The sequence below is a fragment of the Schistocerca serialis genome, chromosome 10 (assembly GCF_023864345.2).
Source record: "Schistocerca serialis cubense isolate TAMUIC-IGC-003099 chromosome 10, iqSchSeri2.2, whole genome shotgun sequence".
NCBI lineage: Eukaryota > Metazoa > Arthropoda > Insecta > Orthoptera > Acrididae > Schistocerca > Schistocerca serialis.
Window position 1 is genome coordinate 50,395,662 of NC_064647.1, and position 16,179 is coordinate 50,411,840.

The 16,179-nt window shown below is 46.4% G+C and overlaps 1 protein-coding gene across 1 annotated transcript in view; it reads left to right on the plus strand.

Moving 5' to 3' along the window:
- The window catches only part of LOC126425220 (activating transcription factor 3), a 522,996-nt gene that overhangs the window by 493,307 nt on the left and 13,510 nt on the right, over positions 1 to 16,179 (plus strand). Inside the window, exons 3-5 of the mRNA XM_050088176.1 lie at positions 25 to 136; positions 3,185 to 3,348; positions 14,332 to 14,439. Coding sequence (XP_049944133.1) covers positions 25 to 136; positions 3,185 to 3,348; positions 14,332 to 14,439 — 384 coding nt within the window. The remainder of the gene's footprint in view (positions 1 to 24; positions 137 to 3,184; positions 3,349 to 14,331; positions 14,440 to 16,179) is intronic.

Genomic DNA, 16,179 nt, shown 5'->3' on the forward strand with positions numbered 1-16,179 from the left:
GGCGGCGTCGCGGGGGGCGGCGTCGGGGGCGGGCCGCGCATCGCCTCCGTGCCCCCGGGTCACAGCAGCCTCGGTGACGGCGGCTGCGCCAGCGGCGGCGGATCTGCGTCGCGGTCGCCTCTGTCCAGCCCCACAGGTAAGTGCCGTACACTGACCGGCCGGGACATTACGACCACCCACCCAGTAGCCCGGACGTCGGCCGACGGCAGCGACGCGTCGTGGCGCGGAAACAGTGAGGTCTGGGTAGGCAGCTAGCGCCACATCTGCACTCACACGTCACCTAATTCCGGGCAGGGGCGATGAGCTCTGACGCCACGTTGAACCATCTCCAGGATCGATCGGATTGAGATATGTCGAGTTGGGGGGCTAGCACATCAAATGGAGCTCGCCACTGCGTTCCCCGAACCACTCCCTCACACTCCTGGCCGTGTGACGTGGCTCGTTATCCTGCTGAAAAATGCCACTGCCGTCGGAAAACGTAACCGTCACGAAGGGGCGTAAGTAGTGTGCAGCCAGTGTACGATATCCCTTAGCCATCGTAGTGCCGTGCACGAGCTCCTCTGCACCCACGGGTGCCCACACGAATGTTCCCCAGAGCATCGTGGAGCCGCCGCCAGCTCGTCTCCTTCCTGCAGCGCAGGTGTCAAGGAGCAGTTTCCCTGGAAGACGACGGATTCGCACTCTCCGATCGTCACGATGGAGAAGGTATCGGGATTCATCAAAACGTGGAACGCTCTGCCACTGCCCCAATGTCCAGTGGCGACGGTCGCGTGCCCATTTTAGTCGTAGCTGCCGATGTCGTGGTGTTAACATTGGCACGTGCATGGGTTGTCGGCTGTGGAGCCCCATCGTTACGACTGTTCGGCGCACAGCGCGCTCGGACACACTTGTACTCCGGCCAGCGTTGAAGTGATGCTAGTTCCGCGACAGTCAGGCGCCTGTCCTGTTTTACAAGTCTGACCAGCCCACGACGTCCGACATCTGTGATGAGGGGCGACCGCCCAACCCCACGACGTCTGGACGCGGTCTCACCTCTGTTTTGCCGCTTGTTAAAGACACTCACCACAGCACTCCTCGATCCGACAAGTCGTGCAGTTTTCGCAGAGGTCGTGGCGAGCCTCCGGGCCTCCACAATCTGCCCTCGGCCGAACCCAGACAGATCTCACATCTTGCCCACTCTACACGCTCGCTGCGTGTGTCTGACTAGCAGTCGTTCCTCGGCAGGTGATGCTGCTACCTTCTGGACGGGTTTGTATAGATAGTAGGTCGGTGGTCGTAATGTTCTGGCTGATTATTGTACCTTACTACTATGATAACAACACCGTCGCATAACCAGGATAAACATCGCCCTTCTATGGATTACTGGGTGGCACGATCCATTACTGTTTAACGTGTCTGCAGTTGTCAGTTTCCGAAAACGTCCGCATGTCATTCGGTAGCGTTGTTCATTAAATAGGCTCCCGGTAGCTGTAGTTAGCCTCATCAGTGGCAGGGTATCAAATACGATACTTTTAGTTTTTATTCTCTGACACATATGCAGCTGAACTTTGCGTGGCCTGTGGTATCACGTAAACAGACTTCGCCACTTGCGGCAGCTGACTTATTCGTTCTTCTGCCGAGCAATATGAGGGGTCAACACTAATTGTTGAAATGTGTGCGAAATCTAATGGGACTTAACTGCTAAGGTCATCAGTCCCTAAGCTTACACACTACTTAACCTAAATTATCCTAAGGACAAACACACACACCCATGCCCGAGGGAGGACTCGAACCTCCGCCGGGACCAGCCGCACAGTCTATGACTGCTCGGCTAATCCCGCGCGGCAACACTAATTGGAAGGTTCGGATTCCCGGACTGCACAGCACGTCTCGGCGAAATAAAGGTAAAGACATTTGTTTTTCTAATTACATGTGTTTTCACGTGCCTTGATATTATATTAAAACTGTGCAGATATCTCTCAGTTAATAGCGAACTGTAAATTAATGCTATAACGGATTATCGACTTTAAACTGGAAGGTACCATATGTGATACCTCGCGACTCGATGCCAACTTTGTTTACGTAGCTGAATTGTGGTTTTATTTTTTTTCCTCGTCGTCACCGGGCTTGATTGATAAATAGATCATTGAGTTCGTTGACAGAAATAATCCAGATGAGTCTAACACAGAGTTTGATGAACCTGATGACGAAGATGACACTTTGCTGCAAACTGATCAAAAGTGAAGAAGGGCATAAGAAGAGGAAATTGTGCATCTTGCTCAAAATCCAGAAAGAGTTCTGGAAGCATGCAAATGAGAAACAATAATGTTTGCCATTTTCAGTTTCCCAGTAACTTCCAATCTAACATCACTGCCAGCAACTGAGCAGTCACAGACGAACTCAAGAAGCCATTTGAATATACTTCCAAATACTGTCTCGGTTCATTCTTTGAGGATTTGTCTCATTTCACAAATATTAGCAGTTTGATAAAAACAGGAAAATAGCTTCATTCTACTATAGGGAAAGTGCACAACTTTTGGGGAGTCAGTATTGTTGCAACACTTTTGGGCGTACCACAACGAAGAATGTGCTGGGAAAGGACAACTAGGTACATACTAACTGCAGACAATGTTTCAGGGGACTGTGTTTAAATTCTGAGGAATTAACTGCCATCGGTTGAGGATCTACAACTGCTGAATGTTTAGATACCAAGTTTGTAGAAGAGGCGAGGCTAATCGAATGTTGCGCGAACATTGAACCAGACAAACGCGCGGCGGCTCCCGGCATGCTTTGTTCGTCAAACGACGCTAGCCGGCTGGGCCAGAGCAGCTGTTCGAGGGCTCGTACGTTCATTTAACGGGACGCGCAAGATTCGAGTTTTCTAAAACGGTTGAGAAGTGCCACGTACAGAGCAGCATAGGTTACATCTGAGCACACACTGCAATCGTGCGAAAGATACGCAAAATCGGTGGGTGACCGTTTGCGTGCTTGCTTCCCTTGTAAGAGCGAATATTTTAGTGTCGGAGAATATGGCACCTGTTCGATTGCGAGGTGGTGTAATCGTTAACAGTAAGTCACCAGTATTCTTCCGAGTGCTCCAATGGGGCAACAGAACCCGGTCGACGTCGTCTGTAGAGAAGCGACTGGAGGCCCTGAGCAAGGCTGCTGTGAAAACTGAGTTGCTCGTTTGTTTGTGTGTGCGCAGGCACCCCGCCGTCGGTGCAGCACATGTGCTCACAGCTGATCAAGGACAGCCTCAAGATGACCATCCAGAAGAAGCGGGAGGCGACCGGCTCGGCGCTGCTGGACGACGGGGCGTACGGTCCGGAGCGGGGGCCCAAGGCGGCCAAGCGCGAGGGCGACGACGAGGTAGGTACTCCAGTGTCCACGCCTCTCCAGCACGGCCGTCAGCGGAAATCTTCCCAACAGGGGACATAATTATAAAACTGCCCATTTTGATATAACTGACAAGGAGAATACGGCAAGTGCCATAACACAGTTTCCCTGAGACTTCGCTGGAGGAGGCGTCACAATAAGCCAACACTTGCCTTGCCTCGGCTTATCCGTGGGTACTCCACCGTTCCTGAGAAAACGACGGTCAAAGTCTTCCACGTACTTTAGGCGCCTTTCAGCGATTAAGTAGTTCTGTCGACGTGGTCGCACAGTCGTTACCTTCGTGGCCTCACACTTTTGAACAACTTTTTATTTTTGTTTCTCATTTTTATCTTCCCGTGTCCGTAAACGAATGTTTTCCGACGTATACTGAAATAACGTTCTCCGTACTCGTCAGCAGATTGTATGCCTGGTGAATGGATTAAAAAAAATGAGAAAATTATTTCTTTGAATTACTTGGAACTCCTTTAGTGTATCTTCATTCGTGATCAACAACAAGCACCAGTTTTTTGTTAAAATGATCCTTTACGCCTGGCTTGCCATGAAATTACTGCCAACACGTGAAATATCGAGCAGTGTTGACGGCGCGTCTTTCCCGGGTGAGATTCCTACGAAGAAATGTCACCGTGGCAAACGTACCTTCGCGCGAGCCTCGTCGTGTTCGGAATTCCTTTGTTCCGAATGTCTCTGCGATCGATATTCTCCAAAGGAATGCACCAAATCTTCCTGAACAATAAACAACAATAATTAATGGCAGAATTAAGTATAAGAACATGATAATTTAAAGAAGATTGTAACCCCTGAAAATGCCATAGACAAGTACATTATACGAGGTATGTCCACAAAGTAACTTCCGTTTGGTTATATAAAACAAACGTGTACAGATACAGCAAAAATATTTATTGTACAAAAATCTACAACTGTTAAACTACTTTTCTACATAGCTTCCGAAATTTTGTAGGCACAAGTTTTTGTATGCCTTCTTCATAGGTTGCAGCCTGTGTATTCAACCATGTGGTAACACGTTCTTTCAGCTCATCATCAGTGAAGTGTTGACCAGCGAGGACAGATGTTAGGTGTAAGAAGAGATGAAAGTCGCTAGAAGCGAGGTCCGGGCTGCACGGACGATGATCAATGTGAAATTCCCGTAACAGTTCTTTGGTCACATTCGCCGTGTAAGGTCGGGAATTATCGTGGGAAAAAACAACACCTTTTGGCAGTAATCCTCGGCGCTTGTTCTGTATTGCGCGGCGCAATTTCTTAATGGTTTTGCAGTAACCATGTGCATTGATTGTTTGGCCTCTTGGTAAGAAATCAATCAGCAAAATGCCTTTTCTGTCCCAAAAAATGGTGCACATGACTTTTCGAGGCGTCATAATTTACTTAGGCTTAACCTTCGTTTGGGATGAAGTGTGCCTCCATTCCACTGACTGCCGTTTTGTTTCAGGGGTGTCGTACGATACCCATGTTTCATCCCCCGTGAACATCCGAGAAAGAAAACCATCGCCTTCTGCATTGTAGCGTGTCAAAAACTGAAGTGCACTGCCCCATCCGTTGTTTTTTGTGTTGTTCACTAAGAATTTTGGGTATCCAATGTGAGCAAAGTTTTCCAAATTTTAGCTTTTCAGTAACAATTTCATGAATTAGTGATCGTGAGATTTGCGGAACTTCCACAGGAAGGGGCTTAATCTTCTCTTCAATTGTGTGAACCAGTTCATCAGTAACCACAGACGGGCACCCACTTCGTTCTTCATCGTGCACTTGATTATGTTCTTCACTGAACAGTCTGACCCATCTTCTACCCATTGCATTTTGTTCGTAAACCTCGCAGATTTGCGGATGAATTTCCTTTGGTTTAACTTCCTTTGGATTTAGAAAACGAATCACAGATCTGATTTCACACTCGGCGGTATTTTCAATTACGGCTGACATTATAAAGAAGCACAACAAAGTACACCTCGGCAGCGGCGATCTGAAAATGGCGTACATGTCTTCTCCTCGAGTCAGAGCAACCGCCGCGCATGCTTGCATCTGCGGTCGTAGCGCTGCCGCGGATAGAAATAGAAACGGAACTTAGTTTGTGGACGACCGTCGTAATTATTGTGAAACGCAGTCCGCCTGCTCAGTTGATTGGTAACGTGCTTGTCTCCCATGCAGCGGGCCAGGTATCGATGCCCGGCCGGGTTGGAGATCTCTCCGCTCGTTGACCGAGTGTTAAAGAGTCCTCGTCATCATTTCATCGCCATCACTGGCACCCAAGTCTCCCACTACGGCGGCGACTGAAGTAAGACTCGCACTCGGCGGCCGAACGTCCCCGGATGAGGCCTCACGATCATTTCATTGTGAAAAGCAATTGTAATTTTACAGTTAGTAAAACGCCATTGTATCCCCTAACTTGGTAAGAAACATTAGTATAGTAAGCTTCTACGGACATCGGTAGAAAATTAGATATAAGAAGTAAAATAAATAAAAGCAGTACACGGGTTTAGAACACGGAGCACAAAACTGTGAAACTGGGACGCTACCCACTGAACCACCACTTTGGCTGACTTTATCGCGCGCTAGAACGCATCTGGCTTCGAAAACTTTGACTGTCGGTTTCTTTCTTGAGGAACTGTCGAGTATTTACGGATAAGCCGAGACACGTGTTAGCTTCTTTACTCTCCTCTTCCACTGAGCCAAGCTTGCGGAAAATCTGGTTGTGTTCTCCTCGTGAGTCCGCGTGCTTGAAAGTGTGCCATGCGCCAGTAGCTAAGTTTCAGAAAAAAAGGTAGACAAAACGCGTAATACTGCAAACGACTGTTAGCTATCCATCTAGTATTTTAAGGTATATCACTATTATATGTAGACGGTATGCAAAGCACATCCTTTTAACTGTGTGTGAAGGCATCACGTATTGGTGACAAATGAAAATTTGTGCCAGACTGGCGCTTCAACGCAGATTTCCAGCTTCTCGCAAGCGCTCGCCTTAAACACGTAGGCTATCTGAACACACTTCCAAGACCAATCCAAACATTCATATGTCGTACTGTCGAGGGCCAAAATGACAATCCTAATACTAACGCGGAATACGCTTGTTCCTTGAAAGCCTGAGTGGGAAAGCAAGTAAAGTTGCAAGTGATAGGGTTGTAGACAGTACGACGTACGGAAGTCTTGCGCGTTGGTCTTGAAAGCGTACTCGGACAGCTGAGACGGTTACGGCGATGACTCGCGACGAGGGGTAAGTTCGGGTTGGAGTCCTGCTCCAGCACAATTTTCATGGTAATATCTGCATACCTAAGGCAGCTAATGTCAGAAAGACTGTGCAATTTCATAGAGTTATGAACTTATGATTAGTCTACTGTTTACGGAAAGCCAAAGCTTTTGTTGTAATTGTTTATTTTGGTTCGGCAAACCAAGTACGGCATCTTAAATATTTTTTGGTAAACGCATTTATAGATCCGTCTATAGTTTTGAATCTGATTGCATACATGAATGGAAACTAACTGCAGGGAAAGTTGTCTTCGACGAGCAGATAATACTGACACTCCCAAGTCTTTATATTTGAACGGTGTACTCCTCGCCAGAAGAACTGTGCTGGGACTCCTGCAATAAGAATAGGTTCTCTGTTGTCTTAGTACGAGGTTGAAAGGTGATGGAGTGCGTCGATCCTTTAGTGAGATAAATTTGTGGGCAAATGATTCATTGAAGTAAGAAAGACCTACTTTCATTCCTCTTCCGTCATCAGTTGTTATTTTCACTGTTGTATTACGACACCAACTGTTACTGTAAACTATGATTACGTACTGCGCGACGTATTTTCACTTGATGTCAAAAATAAACTTGGTCGAGTTTTGTTACATTCCGCCCTCAGTATTCTGTCGCAAAACTGTTAACCATGCCAGTGTTTGTTCTCACAAGTGAACTCTTCGCGCTAGACGTTAAGCACCCGTCTCCCCTCTAACTCCCTGCCCGCCAGGCATTGCCTTCCAGGAGTACGGTACGTCTTCTCGGCTGTCGCCACTGCTTTGTCCCTGCGTCGTTTTTGACGATTTTCACTTCTGGCAGGATATGACTTCGCACGATTTAACGATAAATGCAATAATCTTTCAATAACTTCGTTTTCTGAGTGGTGCTTTCTTCTAATGAAACTGCTGTGTACTCTGGGGTTCGGTTTCAGGATTAAGGTGACATCTGAGGTTTCTGCAGATATGGCCACCTTACAACATACTCTGATGAGCCACCACCTATTTAAAAGCGTGTCGGTCCACTTCCGGAGCGGAATTCAGCAGTGATTCTGCGTGTCACGGATTCGACAAGTACTTGAATGGCTTGCAGAGGTTTTCAGCACCAGATGCTTTTGTGTTAGCAGAAGAACCAACACCGTGTTACGAGTGCAGGCCGAAATGCACGCGTCTTAGCTCACGCAGGCTGGCGTGAGGAGGGAAGAACTATACTGACGTGAGGTCTGGAACATGACAAGGAATGAGAATTCAGAAAGCGGACGTAATTAGTTTCATACTTAACTTTAATCCATTAATGATGAACGTCGCTCTTGACGGTACATGATTCACAATATTATCTGCTCAGAATACATTCTCGAAGTAATTATAGTAACTGAATATGGCGCCTTGCTAAGTCGTAGCAAATGGCGTAGCTGATGGCTATGCTAAACTGTCGTCTCTCCAAATGAGAGCCTATGTAGACAGTGAACCATCGCTAGCAAAGTCGGCTGTACAACTGGGGCGAGTGCTAGAGAGTCTCTCTAGACTAGACCTGCCGTGTGGCGGGGCTGTGTCTGCAATCACTTATAGTGGCGACACGCGGGTCCGACGTATACTCACGGACCGCGGCCGATTTAAAGGCTACCACCTAGCAAGTGTGGTGTCTGGCGGTGACACCAGAGATGCCAAAGAACTTGGTTTACATTCAAAATATATGTTATTTGAGAATTAATTTTGATACGTACCACGCATACGATAACTTCACCAAAAAATCGGTGCTGATAGTTGATGAAGAATTACCCTACGAAACGTTACTGCATGCTCGCAGTTGGGCAATATTCCCGATGGCTTTCCAGAAGCACATTGCAATTTTGGAGGCTGCAGGATAAAATTCTGCCCAGCACAAGCACTGCGTGGTTGGCACTATGCCGTCTCTCGTGACGAATTCGCAGCAATCGTACTGGGAATTCTTTTCACAAAAGAATTATTAAAATTTTAATTTTAGTTCTTCACTAATGAAACTAGTTTGAAATACTTGTGTGCCTACCTGTTTCTTATGTCTTATTGATTTACTGCCCTTGTTGACAGTCCTATTCCTGCCAGTGTCCATATGGAAAATTAAATAAAAAAGTGCAGAAGGCGTTTCGGAATCGAACACACGCCCTCCGCTCGCCTGCCAAACGCCTCAGTCTCTGCGCCAGCGGCCATTTCTTTGACTACCGTTTACCTTTTTGGTACATAAGCGAAGGCCGTAACAGTTGCTTTCAAAAATGCTCAGCTTTCAGTTATCTATCGGTCCCCTCAATTTTGAGTCGATTGCGAGTCATGAAATTTAGGTGTGGTCTTCTCAAAAACGGGGGATTTTCAACTAAAATATTTTAGTTTTTCCGTTTAGGGGCTAAACAGGCCACCTGCCAAATGTGGCCCGAATCGGTTGGCCGTGTCTGAGGCGTTCTCGAGACAGGCGCAACGTATTTCGGTCGGCCGCAATTAAGGGCGCACGCAACGTGCTGCACGTTACGCTACCGCCGACTCCCGTTAGTGTGAGCCTGCTGTGCACCCCCACTGAAGGGATCAGCTGGTCATCCCCACCTTAATGACGTACACTGATGACCGAAAAGCCAAGCGAATGCAGTGGGCCGACCAAGCAGCCCGAATGGAAGATCACAGATGGTCTCGGAAGCTCCTGGATTTCACACCTACAGGAAAGAGACCCCCAGGGAGACCCAAGAAGCGTCGGAGGGATGGCCTCCATGAAGATTTAAACCAAGTGTCAATAGATGTGGACAGATGGCGGATAGCAGCAACGGAGAGAATACAGTGGAGGAGGAAGCATGTAGCAGCGTGCGGTCCACTGGGCCTGATCACGTAGAAGAAGAAGAAGACGAAGAAGAAGAAGATGATGATGATAATGATGATGACCCAAAAGTTAAGACCGCCTACCTAAAAGCGCGTTGGTCGACTTGTGGAACGCAGTTCAGCAGTGACTCTGTGTGCCGTGGATTGGACAAGTGATCGATGGGTTTCCAGAGCGTTGCGGCCCCAGACGCCTACGCACAGCTAATTTACGGACGGTTGGTTTGTGACCGCGGAGCTGGCCCCAGACAGCGTCCCAGTTGGGTTTCATCGGAGTCAGATAAGCCGACTGTGATTGCAAAGACATGAACGTGAGTTCACTATCGCGCCCCTCAAACCGTCGCAGCACGATTCTGGTCTCGTGACACGGACACTTATCTTGCTGGAAGATGCCATCGCCGTTCGGGAAGACATCGAGGATAAGGCGTTGCACAGCCGCCGTGGTGCCTTCGACTGCTCCTCCAGGGCCCCCTGGAAGCCCGGCTGAATGCTGGTGCCGGCGGCCTGCGTCCGTGTTCACAGCCTGCATGACGGCGTGTCTGGACGCAGACGCAGCCGTCGACGTTGTTTGACAATAAACGGGTTTCATCCGACCAGGCGACCTGCGGTCCAACTCCATGATTCCGCGCCCACTGTAATCGCAACTGACGACGTGGACGCGCCGTCTTGAGAACACGCAGGGCTCCAGCCAGACAGGACGCCCTGGCGCTCTGCCGCCTCGCCAGCGCCGCGCCCTGCCTGCCTTGCTTCAGAGAGCGGCCGAGCCCCCCGTCCCTGCCTTCTGTGCTGACGCTCCAGCCTTCTCCAGCCACTCTCCACAGGCCCTGACGACAGCAGCGCCCCAGCAGCCCAGCAGTTCGCGAGACACTCGCTCCTAGGCGCTGCGCCACATCAACATGACTGTTCTCAAAGTTTCTCAAGTCGACGGATTTCCTCATTCGCACCAAGTATAATTTCCCATTCGCCTCTGCTCTGCTCGTAACACTTCTCTCAACGCGTCACGTGCCCTCGGCGCCAGCACTCGGCACACGAGCTCGCGGTGGGCGATGGCCATAATGTTTTGGTTCAAGTGGTTCAAATGGCTTTGAGCACTATGGGACTTAACTTCTAAGGTCATCAGTCCCCTAGAACTTAGAACTACTTAAATCTAACTAAGGACATCACACAACACCCAGTCATCACGAGGCAGAGTGTTTTGGCCCATCAGTGTGAAGCTACCAGGTTTTCGCAAAAACTTCATTACAATTCCCACACTGAAGGCGGAACTCACAATATTTGAACAAATAATGTTGGATATCGAGAAAAATAACGAGCTAATAGCGAATTCGACAAACAGGAAATATACGCTCTAAAAGACTTATTCAACTTTGATGATATCTGCAGCTGTTTCTCTGCATACAAAACTTTCCATTTGATCACGTTAACAGATTTATTCCACTACCTTCGTACTCTCTACTTTTTTTTAACGTCGACTGCCGTAGGTAAAGTTGAACAAAATATGTTTTGAAACCTCTGTTTTTTGCAGTTAGTCAAGTAAACTGTACCCCAGCACCACACGAGTAGACGAACGTGGGAACGTGGTAAATCTTCCAAAATCTGCCTCTAACTTGCCGGTAGACCTGACCTTCAAAAGCTGAACCCTTCAAATCGTCGTAGTCAGTCACATTTGTGTGCAGCCGTGCCGGTGGCCCGTACAGTTCATCGGGCAGCGTGTCGCGCTGGCTTGCAGCAACCTGAGTTAGAGGTAATCTTTCAGTTCCTGGAGTGAACACGATGTTTCTCTAATCTGGAGCTAAGCACTGCAGCAAGCAGTGATTGCTAGAACTTCAAGAAAAAACCGTAATAAATAAACATCCGGTATCCAGTTTTCCAGGAGGTGTAAGTTGACAACCAGACGACAGTCAAACTCGTTCCGTAGTTTTACGTGTCTGGAGTTACCGCATGGACTGCTCTGCTACGCGGCTTCACAGTTGAAGCCAACTTGCTCAGAGGTGAACACATACAACGTGACTTACACAAATATTAAAAAAAAATACACTAATGGCCATTAAAATTGCTACACTACGAAGATGACGTGCTACAGACGCGAAATTTAACCGACAGGAAGAAAATGCTGTGATACGCAAATGATTAGCGTTTCAGAGCATTCACACAGGGTTGGCGCCGGTGGCGACACCTGCAACGTGCTGACATGAGGAAAGTTTCCAACCGATTTCTCATACACAAACAGCAGTTTTTCGGCGTTGCCTAGTGAAATATTGTTGTGGTGCCTCGTGTAAAGAGGAGAAATGCGGACCATCACGTTTCCGAGCTTGATAAAGGTCGGATTGTAGCCTATCGCGATTGCGGTTTATCGTATCGCGACATTGCTGCTCGCGTTGGTCGAGATCCAATGACTGTCAGCAGAATATGCAATCGGTCGGTTCAGGAGGGTAATACGGAACGCCGTCCTGGATCCCAACGGCCTCGTATCACTAGCAGTCGAGATGACAGGCATCTTACCCGCATTGCTGTAACGGATCGTGCAGCCACGTCTCGATCCCTGAGTCAACAGATGGGGACGGTTGCAAGACAACAACCATCTGCACGAACAGTTTGACGACGTTTGCAGCAGCATGGACTATCAGCTCGGAGACCGTGGCTGCGGTTACCCTTGACGATGCATCACAGACAGGAGCGCCTGCAATGGTCTACTCAACGACGAACCTGGGTCACGAATAGCAAAACGTCATCCTTTCGGATGAACCAGGTTCTGTTTACAGCATCATGATGGTCGCATTCGTGTTTGGCGACATCACGTGACTGTTGTACTGCAAAATATTGTACATGCGGTGGTTGTTCTCGGTACTGATTTTTCAGGATCTACGCACCCAAATTGTGGGAAAATGTAATCACATGTCAGCTCTAGTATAATATATTTGTCCACTGAATACCCGTTTATCATCTGCATTTCTTCTTAGTGTAGCAATTTTAATGGCTAAAATCACTCAACAGAGGAAAGCCCACTGGACCTGACGGGATACCAGTTCGATTCTACACAGAGTACGCGAAAGAACTTGCCTCCCTTCTAACAGCCGTGTACCGCAAGTCCCTAGAGGAACGGAAGGTTCCAAATGATTGGAAAAGAGCGCAGATAGTTCCAGTTTTCAAGAAGGGTCGACGAGCAGATGCGCAAAACTATAGGCATATATCTCTGACATCGATCTGTTGCAGAATCTTAGAACACGTTTTTTGCTCGCGTATTATGTCATTTCTGGAAACCCAGAATCTGCTCTGTAGGAATCAACATGGACTCCGGAAACAGCGATCGTGTGAGACCCATCTCGCTTTATTTGTTCATGAGATCCAGAAAATATTAGATACAGGCTCCCAGGTAGATGCCATTTTCCTTGACTTCCGGAAGGCGTTCGATACAGTTCCGCACTGTCGCCTGATAAACAAAGTAAGAGCCTACGGAATATCAGACCAGCTGTGTGGCTGGATTGAAGAGTTATGATGCTGTAGTATACAGAGAAGCTGCAGCATTAGAAAATTGTAGCGCAATGCAGGAAGATGTGCAGCGGATAGGCACTTGGTGCAGGGAGTGGCAACTGACCCTTAACATAGACAAATGTAATGTATTGCGAATACATAGAAAGAAGGATCCTTTAATGTATGATTATATGATAGTGGAACATACACTGGTTGCAGTTACTTCTGTAAAATATCTGGGAGTATGCGTACGGAACGATTTGAAGTGGAATGATCATATAAAATGAATTGTTGGTAAGGCGGGTGCCAGGTTGAGATTCATTGGGAGAGTCCTTAGAAAATGTAGTCCATCAACAAAGGAGGTGGCTTACAAAACACTCGTTCGACCTATACTTGAGTATTGCTCATCAGTGTGGGATCCGTACCAGGGCGGATTGACGGAGGAGATAGAGGAGATCCAAAGACGAGCGGCGTGTTTCGTCACAGGGTTATTTGGTAAGCGTGATAGCGTTACGGAGATGTTTAGCAAACTCAAGTGGCAGACTCTGCAAGAGAGGCGCTCTGCATCGCGGTGTAGCTTGCTCGCCAGGTTTCGAGAGGGTGCGTTTCTGGATGGGGTATCGAATATATTGCTTCCCCCTACTTACACCTCCCGAGTAGATCACGAATGTAAAATTAGAGAGATTCGAGCGCGCACGGAGGGTTTCCGGCAGTCGTTCTTCCCTCGAACCATACGCGACTGGAACGGAAAAGGGAGTTAATGACAGTGGCACGTAAAGTGCCCTCCGCCACACACCGTTGGGTGCCACCGTTGCATGCCTTGCGCAGTATAAATGTAGATGTAGGTGTAGAAGGCAGCCTTGGTAAAATTTGAGCGCAATTAGACGACGGCGTAATGGAAAAGTTTATGTCTCAAATACATTTATATATTTTGGATTTTTTTTGTACTGACTTTATTAGTGACTTATAAAAACACATTCGCAAATATCTCACAAACGGCTTGTTTCCAGATCGTTGTTGGGTAATTTTTCCCTTCCGCTATTAGATACAGTCACCTCTGCCAGTTTTCGCTTCAGATTATGGTTACACGCTATACACAGATTTTGCTCTTTGATGGCTGCGGCACTCCTCTCAGCTTCTTGCCCAAGACAGCCGCTTGTGTCATTTCGGCACTAAACCGGTGTCGGCTGCACCAGGCAGACAACCACACGACCAGCAACGTACAACTGCTGCCAAGCCAAACTTTTAGTTGCTACCACACGTTTCTATTCTCATTTATGTTGCACATAAGAGGCTGTGAAATCGGATCAATGTTTTGGAAATGCGCAGTAACTTTTAAATGTTCAGCTTCACACAGAATTCAGTTCTAGCGAGAAAACAGTTTTAAACTTGTTTCCGGTAGTCTCATATGAATTTTCAAACTTTGCAGCTGACGCCCGAAGACGAAGAAAGGCGAAGAAGGCGAAGAGAACGAAACAAAATCGCTGCGACGAAGTGTAGGCTGAAGAAGAGGGAGAGGACCGTGAATCTAGTACAGGTAAGCTCGGATACTTACTGATTCACGCCGAAACACGTGCGCAAACATGGCACCAGAAATGAGGTCGAAACAGCATATGTACAAGAATAATACTGCTGAAAATTTTTTGTCTGTAGGCAGGAGAAATTCTGTTACTAGAGTTGCTGTAGACACCACATGTTAACATTTAATCGGACATAGAGTAAAACTAACAATGTTGTTTATGTACGGTGTAATAATAACAACAGATACAGGGTTGTTCATCGTAAATCATCACTTGACAATATCTGCATATGTTCTTCCAACTCATTCCCTTCATATGTAAATGACAAATACACAGTTCTGTGCAACCATTGATTCCATTTTGCTGATAATTTCAACTCCAATCTTCCACCAAGTACAAGAAAAATCTAAAAACATAACAGTCTGTCATGAAAAATAGCTTCTTGATTCTCTTACATTAGTGTCTGCAGTTAAAAATTACACATTATCATAATAGTATGTTTTACAGTAAAAAGTAAAATATTTAACTCAGTCAGATTTTTAACATGCAAAATTATTTGCAAAATTTTGTGAAATATTAATTTTCAACAATTACTTTCCAAATATACTAATTGGTGCTTAGATGCTTCATTATTTAAATCACTAGCATTTACAGAGGCTTGATTCTAAAGTTGATTCATTTGGTACCTGCAACTATCTTATGAACCATGTTAAACATTATTATCTACTAAGCCATCTATAGTTTTAGTAATTCGTCATAGCGTTACACAGTGTTTATTTTAAGGACTTCCTATTCCCTAATTTTGTATAAAAATAACTCCACTACAAAATCACAGTAGTGTTTGTAAATTTCACATCTTTTATTACAAATCCATAATATGTTATTAAAATATGATCATTGCAGTGATACATTATGATCATCATCAGTAAGCAAATAATTCACAGATCTTCCACACAACATTAAGTAATGGATAATAGGGAGTCATATAATAGTGATACAACACCTAATACACAGTACTGAGCAGTACAATAAACAAACCACGTATTGAATACTCTTATACTAAAACCAAGGCTGCTACATTAAAGTCGTGTTTTTGCCCTCCTGTGTTTTCTTCGCTGCGCTCAGTTTAATTTCGTATTTGGCCATCAATTACTAGTTTTGGAGTCATTGAAAATGAGTGATGAAGATTATTAAGCAATTTTTAAACCAAGATGTCACCTCTGCTATTGTATACAAAAGCAAGTGATACAATAAATTCTGTGCTGTTTACAAGTGGCAATATGATGTGGTGATAGTGCCGATCGAGGTCCTTCAGTATGTATCGATTCAGTTTCTACCGTCAGTCACCATTCAGTTACTAGCATCATTCACTGTGCTGAGAGTCTTCATGGAATTCACTGTTGGTCCAATAAGGCAACCATTATTTGGGCTGACTTTGTATGTGACACCATTCCATATTTGTTGTTTACATTGTATCCTTTTTATGTTTGATGCTGTCCTCCTGCCTTGCATCTCTGAATTCTGCACATTGTCTAATATCTGCTCCCACTATTTTCCCCATCCATTGCTTGTTGTGGTGCCAAGTCAACTATTACAGGGTACAGGATCCCACCGAGCTGTCCCTCCTTTTCGTAAGAGGCTCTTCCTTAGACTATCCTTTTCACTGTTTGTTCAGTTTGTACATTATCAGTACGTTTAATTTTAAACATTCTTCATTGTACCACAATTCAAATGCTTTTCATTTCAAAGACTCAAAG